This window comes from Neolamprologus brichardi, chromosome 8 (genome assembly GCF_056152115.1).
Source record: "Neolamprologus brichardi isolate AB-2024 chromosome 8, ASM5615211v1, whole genome shotgun sequence".
NCBI lineage: Eukaryota > Metazoa > Chordata > Actinopteri > Cichliformes > Cichlidae > Neolamprologus > Neolamprologus brichardi.
The window spans coordinates 12,318,714-12,341,442 of NC_142111.1; the positions used below are offsets into that span (position 1 = coordinate 12,318,714).

The following is a 22,729-nucleotide window of genomic DNA, read 5'->3' on the forward strand; positions in this document are numbered from 1 at the left end:
TGATATTCTAAACCAATTTTGAATCACTAGAATCACTGGCTTCAAGTCTGCGAACAGACTTGAAGCCACATATTTTGCTGAGACATTGGCTTTACTCAGTTACTGACTTTTGTTTTCAGATGGATCTACTTTAAATTAAAAAATGGGGATTGCTGATTCACGTTATCTTCTAGTTTAAGATCTAAATAAAATCCGTCTAAAAATAATTCATTTATGTGCCTTGCCTTAGAGTATTTGTTGCTGCATTTAATTAATTCTAGTTGGGGGGTTTTTTTGGTAGTCTTTGTCTCTTGTTCATTGTATTTACTTTCACTTCCCTTGTCTAATTTTGTAGTATTAGTTATAGCTGAATTCCCCAAATGTTTCCTCTTTCATCACTTCTAGTATTTATCTTGGTTTCCCCTTGTCCTTTGACAAGTTCTCCTACATAACTGTGTTTTTCCTAGTCCTGGTTTCTCTTGTGGTTTCTAGTGCTTCCCAGGGCTTCCTGGATACTTGTATTCCCTGTGTTTGCGTTCTTTATGTCTCATTCACTTGCTTTACTCCTCGTTTTTTTTTTTTTTAGCTTTGTCTCCATTTGGGATTCAAAAGCATTAAAGCCTTGCCTTTTATTTGCTGCCATTTCCTCCAACACTTTAGCTCAGAGGGTATAAGCACTGTCAGCAGATGTGGAGAGACAGCTGGATTTGGACATGAACAGGTGCTCCTTGTATTCAGTTCAGTGTGATGAGTCTGTGGACTGCAGTGATACGGCACAGCTAGCTGTTTTCGCACGCATGGTGTCTGATGACTTTTCCACAAAAGAGGAGTTTTTGACGTTACTGTCACTGAAAACCACCACCAAGGGAGTTGACATTTACAATGCGGTGAAGTGGTACTCTTTGGAAAAAAAGAAAAAAATCCACTTGGGATTTATTGGACATTGCAAAGCAAACCCAGACTTTCCTAAAGTACTGAAACAGATAAACATTTAAATGCCTCCATTGGTGTGAACCTCAGTGGAAACATTTCTGCATAAAGCTCTCAGGTTGAATCTATGCAGTGCCACTGACAGAAACTGTGCAACTCATTAGCATTAATAAAAGATGGTGGATTTATGAGCTCAGAAATCTGCACTGTTTGTTGTTAATTTGTTTTGATAAATTGTGAATTTAGAGAAGTTCAAGTCCTCCAAATATGCTGGATCACATAACTCACAGAACAAAAAAGGTTGGAGACCCCTGCTCTGTCCTATAATTAACAATATAAATCATTAAATGCTGTGTTGATGGTTCTGAACGATAAACTTGTAATGTTTAGAGTCCTAAGCTTTTAATCATAAAAAGAGAGAGAATATATAACTAGTTATGCATTCAACAATATGTTGTTTTTCTAATAAAAGAAACTGGATGATTATTTATGTATGAAAAATGAAATGAATTTTATTCGCATACTACATATAATGAATGATAATGATGAAGCAAAAACTTTATCTTTTATAAATATTACACATTTTACAATTTATTGAACAACGGCATTCACATTGTTATTGGCACTTTGCACATCTACAGCAGTTAAGTGCTTTTAAGCATATAAAATATATTAAATTTCATTCATTATCCATTACAGGGAGACATGAAAAGTTTTTTACTGTACAATAATGTCTACAAACATACAGTTTGTAAAAATATAAATACAGAGATATTTCATGGTGGACAATTATTATTATTCTTTAAAAAAAATAGTACAGTCACTCTAAAAACGTTCATACCATAATTCTTTACAGGACTGTTTCAGAATCACTCTACATCTCCTCAGGTACTTCACTATATTCAACCTCAACCATTTTATTTGAGTATCCTTTTTCTATATTGTGCATTAAATTTAACTTGAAAGCAAATGACTGTATAGCAGACACTTACTACTATAAGTGTCTGTTATACAGGATAGTAATTCACAACCTTTTATAGTGTGGCCTCTCAAAACACTGTCTTCAGGTGGTCTTCAGGTGCTTGTGTTAAATGTAAGTACAGTTTAATTTGAACAATTTTATTTACTTTTTGGGTCCAGAAAAAGAGAATAAACAATTTCAGATTTACTTTTCAGATCTCTTCAGTTCATTTCATGTTCCCATTGCGAGGGTCCTACATAGCAGACAGGTCTGGCCCAGATCTGGTGTCAAGCCGGCACTGCTGGCTGACCTCTGGAATGGTAAGTGGTATGTCATCTAGATATGGGCCAGGCCTGGCGTAGATGGCACTGTTTATGTGATAGCATGCCACATCTGGCCCGATTGTGGTTTGGTTTATGTGGCCCAGGCTCATAGAAAACAGGTCTGGCCCGGATCCGGCATCAAGCTGGCACTTCTGACTGACTGGTGTCATGGCAGGGTGTATGTCAACCAGATGTGGGCCAGGTCTGGCAATGATGGCACTATTTATGTTCCTATTTTCCTATTTTAGTTAGTAGACCCAAATGCCATGTTGCGATACTATACTGCTATGGTAGCCAACTTTATCCAAAACCTAGTGAGGGTTTACTCATGTTTACCACTGGGTGGTTGTAGCTCAGGCGGTAGAGCAGGTCACTTACTGATCAGAAGGTTAGTGGTTTGATCCCTGGCTCCTCCACTCTGCATGTCAAGAGTTTTAATGTGTATGAATGTGGTTAGGAAGCACTCAGTTTGGAGAAAGTGTGTGATTGGCTGAATGTGGCATGTCGTATAGAGCACTTTGAGTAATCTCTGATAGTAGAAAAGCACTATATAAGAATCAGTCCATTCGCTGTCCGAACAGAGTTTGTCATGTTACCTTTGCACTACTATGTTCCAGCACATGTTGTTATTACATGGCTTGATTAAGGTACACATTAGGCTGACATCTGGGGCCAGAGCTGAAACTGTTCTGGGCCAGCACTGGCCTTGTGTTGGCCCATGTGTGGGCCACCTCTGGCAAACCAGATCTGGGCCACCAAAGAGCCGTCATTCTTTGCGGTATGTGGGCCATGTGTAAGCACACTGTGTGGGCCAGATCCGGGCCATACCGATTTTGCTATGTCAGGTCCTGCCCACCAGGTAGGAACTTCTATTGTAAGTAAATGGGCGAGCAGGGGAGGGATTTCAGACCTTCTTTGAAGATTAGATAGAGATCTACAAATATGAACCTTTGTTTTTATCCTGTGGGTACGTCTCCACCTGCACCATCTTCCGGTTCTTCAGTGTTTACCTTGCTATATTTACTCTTGAAAAATCCAGCCTGGAAGTGCAAGGAAAAACATAAAATTCAAGTAACTGTGCATAAAAATTATATTAATGAAAAGAAAATTTAATTATTTGTCCACGTTCTCTAATAGCTTTTCTTATGAAAAAAATTAATTGAAAAAGTGTGATCAGCATCTCACCTTATACAGGACAACTGTGAGTAAAATCAAAAAAAACAACCCTCCCAGACATCCTCCAATGATCTCTTTGATAAAATCTGGCTCAGGGTACACTTCTACTTCTGCCTCAATCTGAAAGATGAAGTGACAGTTTGTGAATAAAATGGAAACTACTATTATTATTATTGTTATTATTACATCAAGATTACATTATATACTATATATATTACAAGTGCTCACCTTGTGAACAGGAGAATTGTAGTCAGACCCTGTTGAAAAGTAGACGTACTTGCTTCGGTCGTACTTCAGACTGACTTGGCTGGTCAAGAGGAATTTAGCAGACTGAAGTCCAATCTAAGAAAAAATCAAGAGGGATGAGCTGAATTTGAAAATGAAAATAAATATATATAGGAAAATATATATGAGTTAGTAGTACCAAATAAGGAAGAAGTGTGACATGAAAAAAAAACCTAATGTAGCACTTAACATAAACTTCCCATCAGTTACCTGCTCTATCCACTGTGAAGTGAGGTTTCCAGAGATTTCATACGTCCTCTTCTCCTGCCTTTCCAGAGATGTCTTGCACTCAAACACTCTACACATGGCCACAGAGCAGTCCTTTGGATCATTTAAAGAAGACTAAATGCAACAAAAGTTGATCCATTGTAATGTTAAATCTTCAATGTTTAGACTAATACTTACCACTACTTTATTTTTTTGGATCTGAGGAACAAAGTCTTTAACATGTGGTTCTTCATAACTTCCTTTCTTACAGTCTGCAATCTATAATACATTTGATTTATGGTCCCAGTGTTACCACATGCATGTTTTACACTGCTAAGCATGAGCCATTTTTGTAGTCAATACCTAAAACAACATACAATACTGTGTACAAGCCTTGAGCCACCATCATTTCTCTATGTTTTGCAGGGAAAATGGAAAATAGTTGCAACAATTCACTGAAAAATGCAAACATACATCGATATATAGTAAATAAGACACAGTGTGTAGACTTTGGCTTGAAAGTCAATATTTGGTATGACCTCCTCCTTTAATATTCAACACAGCAAAACCTTTAGAAAGCCTGAAGAACTATTATTCAAGACCACTTACATTTATCTTTGATAGCAAAATATAAAGAAATGAAGGGTGACTTAAGACTTTTGCACAGTACTACATATATATTACCTGTAGGTTGTTCGGATGCACCCAAATGTCTTTTCCCCCAAGCTTCACTGGAACCTTGATCCACACAGTGAAATTATGAAGTGCTCTGATATCATTTGTTAGCTAAACAAGAAAAGAAAACAAGAGCTAAGCATAATAGTTGGATCTAAATCATAGAATTACCTTTACAAAATACAGATATATACACATGTTCATGTTCTACCGTGATTGATTGCTGGACTGGTTTCTGCAAATCATTCTTCCCAAATGTGAAATTGTTGTAGCTGGGGGAGCTAAACAGACATATTTTAAAGATTGATTAAATACCATGTATTAGAACAGTTGTCACTTTCTATTTTTTTGTTTCCTTTTCTGTTACAAAGAGAACAACGCATACCCTTTAATTGTCATAAAAATGCTGTATTTTACATCAATCAATTTCTTTTTGTAGAGTTCACTTGTAGGTGCATGCTCCTGATTTCCACTGAAAGAGAGAAGTGAACATATTTATACTGTATCTGTGGGTCTACTGCTTAAATGAAAAGTACATGTACCAGAGAAACAGTACCTGGTGGCATTTGCAGTGACAAAGATCTTCCTCTCAAATTGACTATTGGTGTCAATCCCATAGAAGACAATGAAGGAAGCCTTAATGTAATGTAATGAGAGAGATGAGTGACTTCTCTTTGTCCGTAAGTTGTGCAAAAGTCAGAAAAAACAAATTGATAAAAGACTTTTTGTACAAATAAAATTAAAAAACAAACCTTAGTTTGGCTCTTGAAAATGGGCTTGTCAATAGTACAGTCTGTCCTTCCTCGTGATAAACCATCTTCACTGTCCAAGGACTTGCACTCAATTCTTCCCTTTTATTAGGAAAAAAAAGATTCTAGATGCTTTTGAAGAGCAGCAGATCAGTGATGAACTGATACAGACTTGATCCTGATGCCTTACCTGCTGACTCGTGAACTTCCTGTAGGAGAGTCCAGCTGGGTACGTGAGAATAACACGGCTTTTGTAGGAGTTTTCTCCTCTGTTCTCCACTGTGACTGTGACATTCAAAAGCTCATCAATGCCCACTTTAACCTCTGAGGATCTGTGGAGTATGAAGCCAGATGAGAATAAAAGGAGAGGAAAACAAGACGACAGCTGAGCTAAAAGCACAAAATGCTAAATTTATGGTAGTTTTCAATTGAATGTTAAAATGGTAACAACTTACAGATCCTAAGGGATGTAGTATATTTACCAAGTTAACTTATTGCATTAACATGTTAGCATCTACTGATTAGCCATCCACTCACTTTCTACTGCTATCACAGCTAACATTGGGCAAGGGCCAGCAGTATACCCTGGACAGATTGCCAGTCTGACACAGGGTAGGATAATGCTTAAAACTCGGCATTAGGAGGCAACATGGTGTTTATAAAATTGTACAATATTTCAGCTTATGACCTAGTAAAATTGGAAATAAAATATATAAAACGAGTTCAAATAGAGAAAAGTTAATTTTTATTTACATTGGGAGGTTTCTTAGCAGATAATCTCAGCCATCATGAGTGATTCTCTGATCAGTTATATTTCATTATATTGCAGTCTTTTAAATAGCCATGCTTTATTGTGCACCACAACATGATGAAATAGCATAAAAACTCAACCTGACATTTGTACAGTCATCCCACTAACAGGGGAAAGACAGACTGCACTGAGTATTGGTTATTTAATCATCGTAGCAAGCAGAAAAATAATTTTACACATGGAGTCTCCAAATAGACATGAAAGAGTATTAGGGCCACATTACAAAAAATATATATTATTCATTATTAAAAAATTAAGTCTAAATTTCGAGAAACAGTTGAAATACTATTTGGGGAAAAACAGTTTAAATGTGCAAATAGCAGTTGTTGCTACAGATGCTATACCCTCTACAAGATGCCTTGAGTAGATGAATTAGTGAACCATCGATATCTTTACATCTGTCCATTACCTGCCTTTTCATTTTTTACTAATCCACTCTTCCTCTTGGTTCAAGGACTTTTGGACTCCTTTGTGCCTCTTTGTTTCATCATTTGTGTTTCTTGTTCCTAGTGTCCTATTCATTTAGTCTGTTTCCTTTTGTGTTCTGTTTGGCGTAGTGTTACTTCTGTATGTCCTCCCCAATTAGGCGAGTGATGTCGTCATGTTGTGTATCTGCCGGTTTCTCTAGTGATGTCTATGCATGTCTGTTTGTTTGCTCTCTCGCCCTCTTTCCTCCCTTGCTTTCTCTCTCCTCCCTCTCTTGCTTGGGTTCCATCATTTTGGGTCCCAGTGTTTGTGTTCCTTGTACTTCCTGTTTTACTTGGATAGTTTTCTGTCTCATGTGCCTCATATTCAGTTTTGCTTCCACCTGTCCCGTCTATTTGATTGTTGCCAGCCATGTTCCCAAGGTGTTTCCTCTCTGCCCTGATTCCCTTGTGTATTTAACCCTCTCAAGGCAGGCGTTGCAGATTTGCAACAAGTAAAAGCTAACAACCTGATTACCCCACATACATATTTTATGAGTTTGTTTTACTCAGAAGTACCACTGCAGGTATTTTTTTTGTGCATTAGCAACAAAAACTTAATTTGAGCCTGAGAGTGTTAATGTCTGCGTCTGCCTCTGTCTGGGGTCGTGTTCTCCCTCATTCCCCACTCCCTCATTGGGTCCCCCAATTCTACCTGCTTTACACAGTGCATGACACGATTCTGAAATACGATTTCATTGACTCAGAGGGGACAGTAGCCATGGCAGTTTGTCTTGAAACAACACTTGTAATCTCCACGTTTTGAATTTTCTCAAAATAATAAATAACATTTTTTCTTCTGTGTCCCTCATACGCCATCGTAAACAGATTTACTATTTGTGTTAGTGTTTTTCTCATCTTTTTTATTTTTGTTTCTTTATTTCTCTTTCCAGCTTTGTTGTGACTTATTAATCATAAGGAAGGAAAATTTTGACAGAGTGGCTTTAAATTTTATTCAAATGTTTCAGTAGAACAGTGTTTTTATACTTCATGTACAAGCAATTAAAAGTAGCACATTTCCAGGCACACAACTTGTCAAATTCTGGGGTTTTTTTGTGAATTTGAGTTTAATCATAAATATGTCTGAGTTAGATTTTCAGCGGATGTTTTAATACTTATATTTTTAATTTTGGATTATTGTTTTGGTTTTATTTTGGTGTCCAGTCTTGGTTTTATTATTCTTGGAATGCTTTTAAGTTTTGTGACATAATTGTCTTTTTGGTTTTGGCTCTAGGTTATTCTCATTCTTGCCTCCCCAGCGTTTCCCCGAGTGTGGTTTTTTCTTCTTTCTGTATTTCGTTGCACTCTGTTGTTATTTCCTCAAAGAGATTTTTCCATTCCCTTGTGTTTTGGGATTTGGTCTTTTTTAGGAATGTGTTATAATTTTTAACTTAGCTATTACCATTAAATTAGGCTTTTTGTTGATCGTGTCTGCTTGCTATGTTCTACATGCTGGGTCCTTTCAAATCCATGAGCCACACGGTCGCCTGACTGTGACACAAGTAAAGCTTAACTTTAGTAACTGGGCCTCACCTGGTGAAGTTGAAATCCACCTTCAGGTTATCATTGCAATTCTTGTCAGTGCCACAGTTGATCTCAAAATTTAACTGTGGAAGAAAGCATGGTGTATTTACATTATACATTTCACTCATTATAATTTCATTTTATTTTAAAACTATAAAGAAACTATTTTATTCTACTTAAAGACTCCACCAATTTCTGTCATTTAGCAATGCTGCCATGCTCGTGGTCTTAAGATATAGCAGCGGTCTCTATGCTGCCTGCTAGCAGTGACAGTGGCATTGGCGGAACTTAATACTTTACACACAGTTTCTGTCACCGATGCCTTATATGGATGGAGATATCAGCACAACAACTGTCCCAGCTATAAAGTTTTACATTTGCATTTGAGTCAATGGTTTTGTAATTATACCTCTGTACACCACTAAAGTCAGTGTTAAATCAAACAATGTGTGACTGAAGTGCAGATGTTTAGCTTTAATTCAAAGGGTTAAACAAATGTCTGCATTCATGGTTTAGAAATAACAGATCATTTTTGTACAGTTTCAGAGGCTGAACAGTAAATGTAATACCTATGGACCTTACTATGTATTACTATGTATTCCACAGCAACAATGAGTTTGTTAATGTATTCGCTTTTATAAGTTAGGTGAGTAGTGTTAGCTGGTTATGTCACCAAGCTAAGCAGCTGCATGCTTATTACTGTGAAATGGACTAACATTAACCAAAACTTTCTGTACTGAAGATAAAATTCTTTCTAACGATATTCTTGATCCACTTCTAAAAAGGATCTTGTTCCTCTGTAGATGCAAGGACTCTAGTTAGAAAGGCTTGAATATTTTTAATTCAGTGTTTTCAGTTAGAGTTTGTCACTACTCTTTGAAGACCTGACAAATGCACAGGTTCTTCTCACTGCCAGAGTTACATAAAAAGTAAAGGCAAAAGTATTAACTGTACACTTATAGTGCACATTTCTTACGGGATAATTAGTTGCTGTTGGAGCATGCGGGGAAAGACTTGGCGTGAGATTTTCGTCAGAAGGCAAACCATAAAAACTGAATTTAATCTCATTAGAAAGAGGACTGAGAGCATCTTCTGGACAGGCCTGCAAGAAGAGAGCAATGTCAGTGTTGTAGGACTACAAGACTAAAATTAAAATATTTTGTTTACTGACTTGAACATCTGTTGGTTCATTTGATAATTGTGATGTTATTAATAGAATTTACCTCAATAAAAAATGTTACATTTGAACACTTTTTCCCCAAGGTGGCAATAATTGATCCAGACCGCTCTTGTTCTTTCTCACTGAAGTAAGCTCGTTTTTTCGAAGGTTTGCGAGTGGTATCCAATGTTAACATATAATCAATCCTTGCTTGAGCTGGAATAGATCAGAGTTTGACTTAAATGTTACAAATGCACATGCATACATAAAGTAAACTGATGAATGGTTTAGTGATTTAGAAACAGATAAGAATAATAAACCTGCGCGTTGCTCTTTCGTAGACAAGCTGCTCATGGTAAAGCAGACTGTAACTGTGTTCTCCAATGGTTTTGAGCAGTCTACATTCTGAGTAGAGATTTGGTTTGGGCTGAATGACACCTCAGACTTTACCTCTACAATGGGTCTTGATCTGGAAATGGACATAATAGGGAAAGGAGATGATGAACTAGACATGTGAATGACTATTACCTTTGTAATTAATACTAAGCTGACAGCTAATCTTCATTGTAGATGTTCTGATCAAGACTTCACAACTGTGTACACTTTTCTTTGATTTACTCGCACTGCACATTTTATAAACCACTATGTCTACTTGTTTCTATCAATATCTCTGCTACTAAAAGTTTGGGGTCAGTGAGAGATGTTAATTTTCTAAGTAAAGAACATTTTCTCTTATTATATGGCACCAACCAGATATGTTTTAAATGAAATTTAATGATTTAAGGAAGCATTAATTATAAATCTGTAATGCTTTCTAAAGAAGTATCTACAACTGGGATGGACCCTCCTTTGCTTTAAACAGAATGGCCTTAATTGTTAGTTGCATAAATTCAATTAGGTGTTGTAGTCCTGTTCAACCACATCCCAAAGGTGCTATTGGACTGAGATCTGCTGACTGTGGATACCATTGTTGTTAGAGACCAGACTCATCAGTGTTTTTCCAATCTTCTGTTGTCCATTTTTGGTGAGTCCTATGCCCTTATGCATACCTTGGAAGTAACAAGGTATGCATAAGGTATGCATGTCACTTGGTGTTCGCTCGCTCTGTGGTATAGTATCGCTTCCTGTTCCTGCTCAAACACAGTGGTGTTTCTGAGTAGCTTATTTGCTTAGCAGTTTAATTAACAACTTTTAAATACATTCTTTTTTCACAGTATAATCTTCACGTGCTTCATCCGAAGCACACTTTCTGTATACTCACTACCTAATTTATAGCCAAAGTATTCACTCGCTGTCTCTGTACTGTTTCGCTAGCTTAGCTCGTAGCCGACCCGTTAGCACCATGGCTACTTCACCTGTCCCTTCTGCACTTTCTTGCTCATTGTGTCAGATGTTGAGTTACTCCTCGGCCTCCTTTAGTAGTAATGATATCTGTAACAAATGTAGCATATTTGCAGCTCTGGAGGCCAGAATTACTGAACTGGAGACTCGGCTTTGCACCCTGCTCTCACCCTTAGCTAGCCAGGCCCCTGTAGCTGGTGCAGCCGAAGATAGCGTAGGCCCCGCTAGCTGTTCCCCGGCAGATCCCAAGCAGCTGGGGAAAGACGGCTGGGTAACGGTGAGGAGGAAGCGTAGTCCTAAACAGAAGCCCCAGGTACACCACCAACCCGTTCATGTGTCTAACCGTTTTTCCCCACTCGGTGACACACCCGCTGGGGGTCAAACTCTGGTAATTGGTGATTCTGTTCTCAGACATGTGAAGCTAGAGACACCGGCAACCATAGTCAATTGTCTTCCAGGGGCCAGAGCAGGCGACATTGAAGGAAATTTAAAACTGCTGGCTAAGGGTAAACGTAAATTCAATAAAATCATAATTCACATCGGCAGTAATGACACCCGGTTACGCCAATCGGAGGTCACTAAAATCAATATTGAATCGGTGTGCAACTTTGCCAAAACAATGTCGGACTCTGTAGTTTTCTCTGGTCCCCTCCCCAATCAGACCAGGAGTGACATGTTTAGCCGCATGTTCTCCTTAAATTGCTGGCTGTCTGAGTGGTGTCCCAGAAACGATGTGGGCTTCATAGATAATTGGCAAACCTTCTGGAGGAAACCTGGTCTTGTTAGGAGAGATGGCATCCACCCCACTTTGGATGGAGCAGCTCTCATTTCTAGAAGTATCGACAAATTTATTAAACCCCTCAAAACATGACTATCCAGAGTTGGGACCAGGAAGCAGAGTTGCAGTCTTACACGCCTCTCTGCAGCTTCTCTCCTCCTGCTACCCCCCCAAAAACCCATCTCCATAGAGACTGTGTCAGCTCCCAAAAAGACAAAAAACAAACTAAAAACCAGCAACAAACAACTTAAACATTTACAAAGAAAGAACAATACAGTATCCACATCTGAACCAAAGAGTAAAACAGTGAAATGTGGATTATTAAATATTAGGTCTCTCTCCTCCAAGTCTCTGTTAGTACATGACTTAATAATTGATCAACAAATTGATTTACTCTGCCTTACAGAAACCTGGTTGCAGCAGGATGACTATGTTAGTTTAAATGAATCAACACCCCCGAGTCATTCTAACTATCAGAAATCTCGAAGCACAGGTCGAGGGGGCGGTGTGGCAGCAATTTTTCACATCAGTCTATTAATTAATGAAAGACCAAGACAGACTGTTAATTCATTTGAAAGCCTGATGCTTAGCATTGTCCACCCCAGCTGTGAAACTCAGAAACCAGTCTTACTTGTTATCATCTATCGTCCACCCGGGCCTTACACAGAGTTTATGTCTGATTTCTCAGACTTTATATCTAATTTAGTTCTGAGCTCAGATAAAATAATTATTGTGGGTGATTTTAACATCCATGTTGATGCTAAAAATGACAGCCTCAACATGGCATTTAATCTGTTGTTAGACTCAATTGGTTTCTCTCAAAATGTAAAAGAACCCACCCACCACTTTAATCACACTCTAGATCTTGTTTTAACATATGGCATAGAAACTGAACATTTAACAGTGTTTCCTGAAAACCCTCTCCTGTCTGATCATTTCTTGATAACATTTACATTTACAATAATTGATTACGCAGCAGTGGAGAGTGGACTTTATCAAAGTAGATGTCTTTCTGAAAGCGCTGTAACTAAGTTTAAGAATATAATCCAGCCACTGTTATCATCGTCAATGCCCTGTACCAACACAGAGCAGAGCAGCTATCTGAACGCTACCCCAACAGAGGTCGATTATCTTGTTAATAATTTCACCTCCTCACTACGTACGACTCTGGATACTGTAGCTCCAGTGAAAACTAAGGTCTCTAATCAGAAGTACCTGACCCCGTGGTATAATTCTCAAACACGTACCCTAAAGCAGATGACTCGTAATCTGGAGAGGAAATGGCGTGTCACAAATTTAGAGGATCATCATTTAGCCTGGAGAAATAGTTTGTTGCTTTATAAGAAAGCCCTCCGCAAAGCCAGAACAGCTTACTACTCATCACTGATTGAAGAAAATAAGAACAACCCCAGGTTTCTCTTCAGCACTGTAGCCAGGCTGACAAAAAGTCAGAGCTCTTTTGAGCCAACCATCCCTTTAACGTTAACTAGTGATGACTTCATGAACTTCTTCACAAATAAAATTTTTATCATTAGAGAAAAAATTACCAATAATCATCCCACAGATGTAATATTATCTACAGCTACTCTTAGTTCCATTGATGTTAAGTTAGACTCTTTTTTTCCAATCGATCTTTCTGAGTTAACTTCAATAATTACTTCCTCCAAACCATCAACGTGTCTTTTAGACCCCATTCCTACAAAACTGCTCAAAGAAGTCCTGCCATTGATTAATTATTCGATCTTATATATGATCAACCTATCTCTAATAATCGGCTATGTACCACAGGCCTTCAAGGTGGCTGCAGTTAAACCTTTACTCAAAAAGCCATCTCTAGACCCAGCAGTCTTAGCTAATTATAGGCCAATCTCCAACCTTCCTTTCATATCAAAAATCCTTGAAAGAGTAGTTGTCAAACAGCTAACAGATCATCTGCAGAGGAATGGTTTATTTGAAGAGTTTCAGTCAGGTTTCAGAGTTCATCACAGCACAGAAACAGCTTTAGTGAAGGTTACAAATGATCTTCTTATGGCCTCTGACAGTGGACTCATCTCTGTGCTTGTCCTTCTTGACCTTAGTGCAGCATTCGATACTGTTGACCATAATATCCTATTAGAGCGATTAGAACATGCTGTAGGTATTACAGGTATAGCACTGCAGTGGTTTGTATCATATCTATCTAATAGACTCCAATTTGTGCATGTAAATGGAGAGTCCTCTTCACACACTGAGGTTAATTATGGAGTTCCACAGGGTTCAGTGCTAGGACCAATTCTGTTTACATTATACATGCTTCCCCTAGGCAGCATCATTAGAAGACATAGCATACATTTTCACTGCTATGCAGATGACACCCAGCTCTATCTGTCCATGAAGCCAGATAACACACACCAATTAGTTAAACTGCAGGAATGTCTTAAAGACATAAAGACTTGGATGGCCACTAACTTTCTGCTTCTTAACTCAGATAAAACTGAGGTCATTGTACTCGGCGCTGAAAAGCTTAGAAATATGGTATCTAACCAGATTCTTACTCTGGATGGCATTACCTTGGCCTCCAGTAACACTGTGAGGAACCTTGGAGACATTTTTGACCAGGATATGTCCTTCAACGCACATATTAAACAAATATGTAAGACTGCGTTCTTCCATTTGCGCAACATCTCTAAAATTAGAAATATCCTGTCTCAGAGTGACGCTGAAAAACTAGTTCATGCATTTATTACTTCCAGGCTGGACTACTGCAATTCATTATTATCAGGATGTCCAAAAAACTCACTGAAAAGCCTTCAGTTAATCCAAAATGCTACAGCAAGAGTACTGACAGGGACTAGAAAGAGAGAGCATATTTCTCCTGTTTTGGCTTCCCTTCATTGGCTTCCTGTTAAATCCAGAATTGAATTCAAAATCCTGCTCCTCACATACAAGGTCTTAAATAATCAGGCCCCATCTTATCTTAATGACCTTGTAGTACCATATCACCCTATTAGAGCACTTCGCTCCCGCTCTGCAGGCCTACTTGTTCTTCCTAGAGTATTTAAAAGTAGAATGGGAGGGAGAGCCTTCAGTTTTCAGGCCCCTCTTCTGTGGAACCAGCTTCCAGTTTGGATTCGGGAGACAGACACTATCTCTACTTTTAAGATTAGGCTTAAAACTTTCCTTTTTGCTAAAGCATATAGTTAGGGCTGGACCAGGTGACCCTGAATCCTCCCTTAGTTATGCTGCAATAGATGTAGGCTGCCGGGGGATTCCCATGATGCATTGAGTTTTTCCTTTCCAGTCACCTTTCTCACTCACTATGTGTTAACAGACCTCTCTGTATTGAATCGTATCTGTTATTAATCTCTGTCTCTCTTCCACAGCATGTCTTTTATCCTGTCTTCCTTCTCTCACCCCAACCGGTCGCAGCAGATGGCCGCCCCTCCCTGAGCGTGGTTCTGCCGGAGGTTTCTTCCTGTTAAAAGGGAGTTTTTCCTTCCCACTGTCGCCAAAGTGCTTGCTCATAGGGGGTCATATGATTGTTGGGCTTTTCTCTGTATCTTTGAAGCGCCTTGAGGCGACATTTGTTGTGATTTGGCGCTATATAAATAAAATTGAATTGAACAAGTGGTTATGTGAGCTACTGCTGATTTTCGGTCTGTTCAATTTAGCTTGGCTAATCCCTATGTGTAGCTGCATGTGTGCATCACCCTTTTTTCTTTGCAAAAAAATGCATTTTCCTGTATTTTCCTGTACATTTTGAAGTAAATTGTGTTCTGCAAACGTAATTTCTAATTACATTAATGTGCCTTTTTTATAATTAGAAAATTTTACATTTACACTAATTTTTTAGCAGTATTCTATTCATTACAATTGAACCTTCACAAAAAAGTACCAGTGACAACAATAACACATGGCTGGACTATCTTTGACTTACCTCAGCAAGACAACTTTACCCTTTGAACCCACCGCTAAGTCAAGCAGTCCATCACCACTCTGGTCAAAAGCCGACTGACTGATTGACAGGCCAAAGAACTTCAGTCCTGACTGGACCTCAGAGCCAGTAATTCTCTGTGTGAATGAACATATTTTAATTAATAAAGCTGCAGGTTGTATAGATACACTTTTACATCACAGATAAGTTTAATAATCATTGTGAGTACTTTGATGTTGTGTACCTGTGAGTAAGTAGGGCTGATTCGTCCTCCTTCACTGTGGAATATGTAGATGCTGCCTTCACCACCATTCTCCAAAGGTGCTCCAACTGCCAAATCATTGAAACCATCTCCGTTTAGATCAGGCAGTACAGCAAGAGAAGAGCCGAACCTTCCTTTGACACCTGCATGTCCTCTTAGTATTAATGGATCATGAAAATTACACTCCACAAACTGAAAGCAGGAGAGTGAATATTATATGATCATTAGGGAAGTTGACAAATAAAATAATTCATTTAATTGAAGTGGATAAAACTTTGATTTACCAAACCAGTTAATGTGCAAACATAAACTCTTCCCTCTCTGTCAGGCTCCGTGTACATTGGGGCAGATATGAAGATTAGCTCAGTGATGTCATCATTATTTATGTCCATGGTACACACCTCTGCCCCGAAATATTCACCAGTCTGATACTGTGTAAGCAAAAAAATATACATTTTTATTTGAAAAAATAATTTATATATAATTTAGATGAGATGAGATGAGATGAGATGGCCTTTATTTGTCAGTTGCAGGTCTTTTGCCCACAACCGAGATGACAGACCTTGCCGACCGTACATACAATACACAAACATCACATTGGGGAGACAGGTCAGGCTAGGTAGCGAGGAAAAAAACATCAAAATGTGAAACACAAAAGGATAATACAGGAATGCACAGATATCAACACACCATACACAATAAACACAGACAAGCAACATGGGAAAGAGTTCCAGTGTGTACATCTGAACTGGGACCGCTGCAATCTTCGACTGCGCCTCCAGCTGACCCGATGTCCACATCAGAGGGGAGGTAAGCGTTGGAGGTGGCGTTGGATCCGGGGTAGGGAGGGTGATGGGTCAGTGAGTGCTTATCAGTATCAGTATATGTATGTGTGTGCGTGTCCATAATTCAGCTGAGACAGTGTCCTTCACCCTGCCAGGCTAAGTAAACAGTCTTCCAGCCAACCCAGGTGGCTTTGCATGGAATGGGAAGGAACAGACTAAACACAGTCGTTATCAGGGTGTTTTGTTCAGCTCCAGCCTTGAGCCCACAGCTGGCGCCGAAGGGGCAGCCGGATTATGATGGTAATTTTTCTTTTTACAAGGTCATTCAGATCTGTCTTGCTGTAAATTCATACCTGTGATGCCAAGGGCTCAATCGTTTGGTTTTCAAAGTTTTCTCTGTTAACAGAGACCACAACTCCTCTGTGTTTATATCTTGGAGCACCAAGAACTGTCAGAGAACCACTTTGGGCCTTAGCAATTGCCATGGAGTAACCTAGAATTTGGTAATCAAAAAAGGAAAGACAACTTATTTCTCCTTTAAAATTTTGTTCATGTGCAAATTGATCCAATTGTTTGTGTAAAAGAATTACAGCAGAGCTGTGTATATACATGATCACATGTGTATGAGTTAGACTGTTAAAGCTGTAATATTCTTACCAAGATAACTGTCAGGCTCAAAAGACACATCCTCATATGTTTTCACCTTCTGGCCTCCTGTTGTGTATTGCACGTAGCCTCCCCTCCACTGGTTTGCACCAACAATAGACATCTGAATTCCCTACAGTGTCGACAGAAAATAAATTTAATATACAATACATTTTTTTATTTAAAATGTGGACTGTGTTTAATTATCTGGTTGCCTTCAAGCTACAAAAGGTGGCACATGTGAATCTCTCTTTCTCATCAGACTAGACTGTCTGATGAGTTTCATGTAGTTTTAATTACCTCAGGTGCATAAACTGTACTAAATCCCTCTTGAGACATTTCCATTTTCAGTGACTCTCCACTGCTTTCTGTGACAGAAAAAGAAACAAGACAAATTTTTAATTATACTTAAAGTAAAGAATTCAAATGACTTTTTGTTGTTTATTATAAATGTGCTGAGTATTTATTGCTCTTTTCATAAAGCAACAAGCTGTTTAACTTAAAATGAGACAAAATTTGTAACATGCATTAAAAAGAATACAATGTAATTATTTTAATTTTCTACATTTACAGGAATTTTAACAAAGCTTTAATGTTGAATGTATATTTGTACCTTCAATGGGAAAAATTTTGTCTTGTAGATTCTGTCTTATTTCTTCAAGTGCGTTGAAGTTCTTCACTTCAAACACATGTTTTTCTGAGGGAGATGATGCAATGGTGTGCAGTTCTTGTTTTGCTTCAGGTTTATCAAATGCACCCCCGACCTGGAGATTTGAAAAACTATGATTACGTTTGTTTTCATACTATTCAAGATCATTTGCTGACTTTGGTAAAATACAGTCCTTAAACCTCACCTGATTAATATTCAAATTTACACACAGATATTATACTCTCTAACACTGAAAAGAACTCAAATCAACCATAACAGTTGTTTCTGGTTGACTGAATGAATTCATAGCATGTCTGACAAGTGACACCATCATCAATCAATGTGAAACTCAATATTCTACAAGTTTAAATAACTGACTGTGCTTACCCCAATAACAAATCGAGCAATCGATTTATTTTTTGCTTGCTCTACTGCACCTTCCAGGTTCTCACGGTCATTAGATGCTCCATCAGTAATTACAATCAAGACCTTCTTCACATTTGGTCTGGAGCCTTTCTGTGGGCTGAAAACCTTTTCCCTATCAAATAAAAAAAAGAATAAAATGTAATTTCAACACAAAGTATTTTTAAAAGTGCACCTTGTGGTCATACATATTTCAGTGTCATTCATTTTTTTCATAATTTTTCCAAAATACAGATATTTTTGTACTTTGCAGATGCAGCATTAGATCTGCAAGTATTTCAAATTGGCCTTGGTTTGTGCCATCTTGTCCACTTTGTAGAACATAATTCTGAACATGCACGGTATTACTGTGGTCAGATTCACTGAAAAATGCAATGCTTCAGTAATATCTTTGCATTACTTACACAACTTCTTTGATGGCCTTAGCCGTGTAAGTCGGTCCCACATGTTGCTGAATTTTATTCATTTCATCCTCCATTTCAGGTAAGTTAAATTTTTTAAAGTTAAAATGAACCTCTGGGGCACTGGAGAACTGGGAAACAGAAAACTGAAAGAAAGAAAAAATGTGAAACATGTTTTAGATTATATTTTATGGTGTTAAATGCAGACAAAGATGTAATCTATGTCATGATTTGCTGTTATTTAAGGGACAACAGTGTCTCACCTGTGTGTCACTTGAGAGAAATGATACAATTAGATCTCTCACAAACTTCTTCATTGTTCGAAAATCAGGAGCAGATACGCTGCCTGAACCATCCAAAAGAAAGGCAAGGTCGACTTGTGTTTCACAGTCTGTCAAAGAAATGGATTCAAAATTAGATTTAGTTTTATGGGGTGATTTTTATATTTTTTCACTCACATAAAAAGCAAAGCAAAAGAATTTTGCACGTCGGTAAAGGCATTATGAATAACACAAAGACAATCTATGTTGTATGCATTTGCTAGTTAATCACTAAATGTACGTATGCTTGTCTATTTAGTGGCATAGCTCAGTCGCTGTTGTCTATGTTAGTTTAACAAGAGAGACAAGAAGATTAACGGATTAAATGAGTTTGGTCCAAAAATGCTTATCAGGGTTTTACCAAAGTTAATGTATAAGATCTCCAACCACAATTATTCTTAGTCTCATTGTTTACATTTATTTTTATTTCTTTAAGAAAATACAGAAAAGCTTAAATTATTTGAAATCCCAGAAGGTTGATTGTGCTCATGTGGATGCAGTGTTTACGGTGGGTTTCATCACTCATCCAAGTGTCTTTCTCAGTCTCAGGTGACTACAGGATTTTCCAACCTTCTAAACATCCAGATGAACAGAATCAACTCTGTCACTTAGAAGCAAGACAAAACATCTCAGTTTATTACACAAACGTCTTATGAGTTAAAAATATTTGTATAAAATGACTCAAAACAATTAGTACAGACTACTAGACCTGTTCAATCAAGAAATAACTTAAGTAGAACCTGTATGACAAACTGAAGCATGCTAAAGATCTCAAAAAGCAATGCATCATGCCACGATCTAAAGAAACTCAAGAAGAAATGTGAAATATATCTTTGACATCTATAAGTCATTTCTTAGTTTTCTGGACTCAAGCAAACCATGGTGAGAGCCACTATCTACAAATGGAAAAACTAAGAACAACTAAGAACAGGTGAACCTTCTCAGGAGTGGCCAGCCTACCAAAATTACTCCAAGAGCACATCAGCGATTCATCAAGAAGGTCACAGCCATACCCAGACCAGCATCTAAAGAACTGCAGGCCTCACTTGTCCCAGTTAAGGTCAGAGTTCATGATTCAACAATAGAAAAGAGACTGGGTAAAAATGGCATACAAATAGAGAGTTCGAGGAGAAAAATCACCAAAAAAGCACAAAAACTCATCTCACATTTGCCAAAAAATATCTTGAAGATTTTGGGGAAATATTCTGTAGACTGAAACAAAACCTGAACTTTTTTAATTGTTTGAGTCCGGTTAAATCTGGAGTAAAACCAACACAGCATTTTATTAAAAAAGCATCACACCAACAATCAAACATGGTGATTGCAGTGTGTCTAGGGCTGATTTTGCTGCTTCCTGATGATTTGGCGTAATGGATGGATCTATGAATTATGTTCTCGACCAGAAAATCCAAAATGACCATGTCAAAAGCTCAAGCACATTTGGGTTATGCAACAGGAGAATGATCTAAAATAACCAGCAAGTTGAACTCAAGTTGAGAGAATAAAGGTTTTGAAGTTGCCTAGTCAAAGTCTGGACCTAACGCAGATTAACATGACATTAAAAAGGGCATTCACAGTCTAAAACCCACCGGCGGGCTGAATTAAAACACTTTAAAAAAGTGTGCTGTGGAGGTATAGTAAAGACAAAACAGAAGCTCTAACTTTCCACTCCGATTTTATTCATCACAACACATAAACTGAACACGTCGCGCCACAACTCGACAAAACCCGTCCTCCCTACTTGGGTGTGAGTGGAGCCCTCTAGTGGGCCGCCACAGGGCCAAAATTTCTCCACAGCCACGTGACACACTCATTGACATTTTTTCCTTAATAAATGGAATCATCATTTAAAATCTTTTTTTTCTCAAATACATTATTCATTGTAGGTACATTTTCACAAACTCTGCTTACTATTACCGTCAAGAGAAGATGGTATCGGTGGTCCAAATGAATTAGAACTGTCTATCTGAAAGCACACACCGTTGTACATGGTGATACTTTTGCAGTGCTTTGGGATGGATGGACAACACACCTAAAAACAGACAAAGACAAGTTCTGATTAGGCTGATTATTTCCTGTCCCTGTTTCCTTCATTTCATATAAAAATCAATCAGATCTGAAAAAATAAATTCCCACATAAATCTTCAGTATCAGCTAATGTTTTTTTTTTTAATAATTTCTGATTCTGCTCTCTTTCAGGCACATGTGTGTGAATATGTGACAGGTTACTACACCTGTGGGAACTCTGGAGGTGTGGTACTCAATCCAGGCTACAGAGCTCACTCAAAATACAAACCTCACTTCTATTCCTTTGTCATCTTTCTACATTCAGAGAGACCTGCTTTTCCTCTCTATCTACACCACACTGAACATTATCTGTAACAGTAAATCGTAGAAGGTCTCAGTCTTATGTAGCACTTTTCTTATACAACCTCACTCATTCACACCCACTCAAACAAATGATTTTTTTCTATCCTTTTCCTATGTAAGTGCTTTCTATCTAACATCTACATACATTTATAGTCTGACAGATGCATCAGAGTGCAGCTTAGGGTTAGTATCTTGCCCAAGTATATGTGGCATGCATTCTGGTGCAGATGGGACCACAGTCACCCAGTAACATTAAGCTAATATGTAAAATGTGTTGTTGTTGTTTTTTTTAATTAGCTGATTCTGTGGAGAACCACTGGGAGGTTCAGTGATTTTTCACAATGCAATTTTTAACACAAGACATTTTACATACATAAGACAGTTGAGTTGGATCATCAGTGATTTTAAAAAGTACTTAACATAAGGTCTGGAGCTAGCAACTCACCACAGTGTTTTCTGCAGAGGGATCACTTGCCATTGACATACCAAGGGACACATTAGCTGTCAAATCTGGAGCTGTATTGAAAGAATTCTATATTTGTTAAAACACAAAAATCTCCTTGATAATGGAAGAAACAGTGAAGCCGAAGACTACAAAGCACCTCAATTAATACACTTACATTTACACGGCACATTTACAACAGAAAGGAATGCAACACAGAATTCAAGTTCACTATAACTTCATTTCATAGCTGTAAAAATTTAAAAAGTAAGCTGATCTCAGTTTTGAAGGCTCAGTATTAAATACAAAGATATCTACTTTAGAAATCTACTATAGCTATGATTTGATTTAACCAAGTTTCTGTGCCAGGGTCTGAGCAGAATTTTTGCAAAGGTAAAATAGTTACTGTTGAAGTTTTAAGACATTTACAAATTAATGGTTACCTACCTTCTAGTTTTATATCTTGACATTTTGGAGGAGAAGTGGTGCAGCTATATATTCCCCCATTCTCCTGTTCAAGTGGGGCACTGACGATCAAACTATGGAGATAAATCCAGACCACAATGTAAGTCTAAAGAGCAAACTGTGGTTAAATACACTACATATCTTTTCTGTTAAGAAATATTGCATGTTTGTTCATTTATTACTAACCTATTATGATGTTTGTTAGAAGAAAATTAGTAATAAATAGCAATATTCTTAAAAAGCAAATAGTCCAATTGCAAGCATACATTTAACAAACATGTATGTGTGTGTACGTGTGATACACTAACATACACACACTTTATCAATGTGTCTTGTGACTTACTCTGATTTTCTTTGAATCACCTTGTACCCAAAACCAGGAGCAGAGCTACTCAGGGTCTTCCAAGCCCCAGGATCAATATTGAAAGAAAGCGCAGGATTTAACACTGAGAATTAAAGAAGCAAAAAAAACAAACATTGGTTTTACTATAAACAACTTTATATAGTAATAGAGGTACTCTAATGTGATTATAGCACCTCTGTTGAATACCACATACAGAAAATTGTATAGAGTCTGTGTTTCTCTTTAATTGTGTTGGAGTGTAGCAGTTTGAACTGAGGTCTGCCTCACTTTTATTACAACTAGAGAGCACATAAGCTAGATATTTTTAAATTCTAAGAACTAAGAGCAA

General features: G+C 37.8%; 1 protein-coding gene across 1 annotated transcript; it reads right to left on the bottom strand.

The window, feature by feature from the left end:
• Positions 1-1,462: 1,462 nt before the first annotated feature.
• Positions 1,463-22,477, bottom strand: LOC102790716 (integrin alpha-M-like). The gene is made up of 29 exons (XM_087845458.1): positions 22,381-22,477; positions 22,020-22,111; positions 21,576-21,646; positions 20,678-20,792; positions 18,704-18,831; positions 18,444-18,586; positions 18,004-18,154; positions 17,581-17,731; positions 17,268-17,335; positions 16,980-17,100; positions 16,676-16,815; positions 15,822-15,968; positions 15,520-15,729; positions 15,279-15,412; positions 9,564-9,712; positions 9,308-9,459; positions 9,061-9,186; positions 8,094-8,167; positions 5,476-5,617; positions 5,289-5,387; positions 5,093-5,172; positions 4,922-5,008; positions 4,748-4,817; positions 4,546-4,647; positions 4,060-4,140; positions 3,865-3,975; positions 3,598-3,711; positions 3,379-3,489; positions 1,463-3,233 (listed from the first exon to the last, which is right to left on the bottom strand). Exons 3-29 carry the CDS (start codon positions 21,612-21,614, stop codon positions 3,150-3,152), a joined length of 3,129 nt encoding a protein of 1,042 aa, XP_087701584.1. The 5' UTR covers positions 21,615-21,646; positions 22,020-22,111; positions 22,381-22,477; the 3' UTR covers positions 1,463-3,149.
• Between the last annotated feature and the right edge of the window lie 252 nt (positions 22,478-22,729).

What these genes read in the sequence shown, in the direction of transcription:
- LOC102790716 (XM_087845458.1), bottom strand. Translation starts at nt 21,614, where the DNA reads ATGTCAATGGCAAGTGATCCCTCTGCAGAAAACACTGTG. An exon ending in GTACAGTTTATGCACCTGAG is followed by an intron (nt 17,101 to 17,267) that starts GTAATTAAAACT and finishes TCGACACTGTAG; the next exon opens with GGAATTCAGATGTCTATTGT. An exon ending in TTTGCACATTAACTGGTTTG is followed by an intron (nt 15,730 to 15,821) that starts GTAAATCAAAGT and finishes TCCTGCTTTCAG; the next exon opens with TTTGTGGAGTGTAATTTTCA.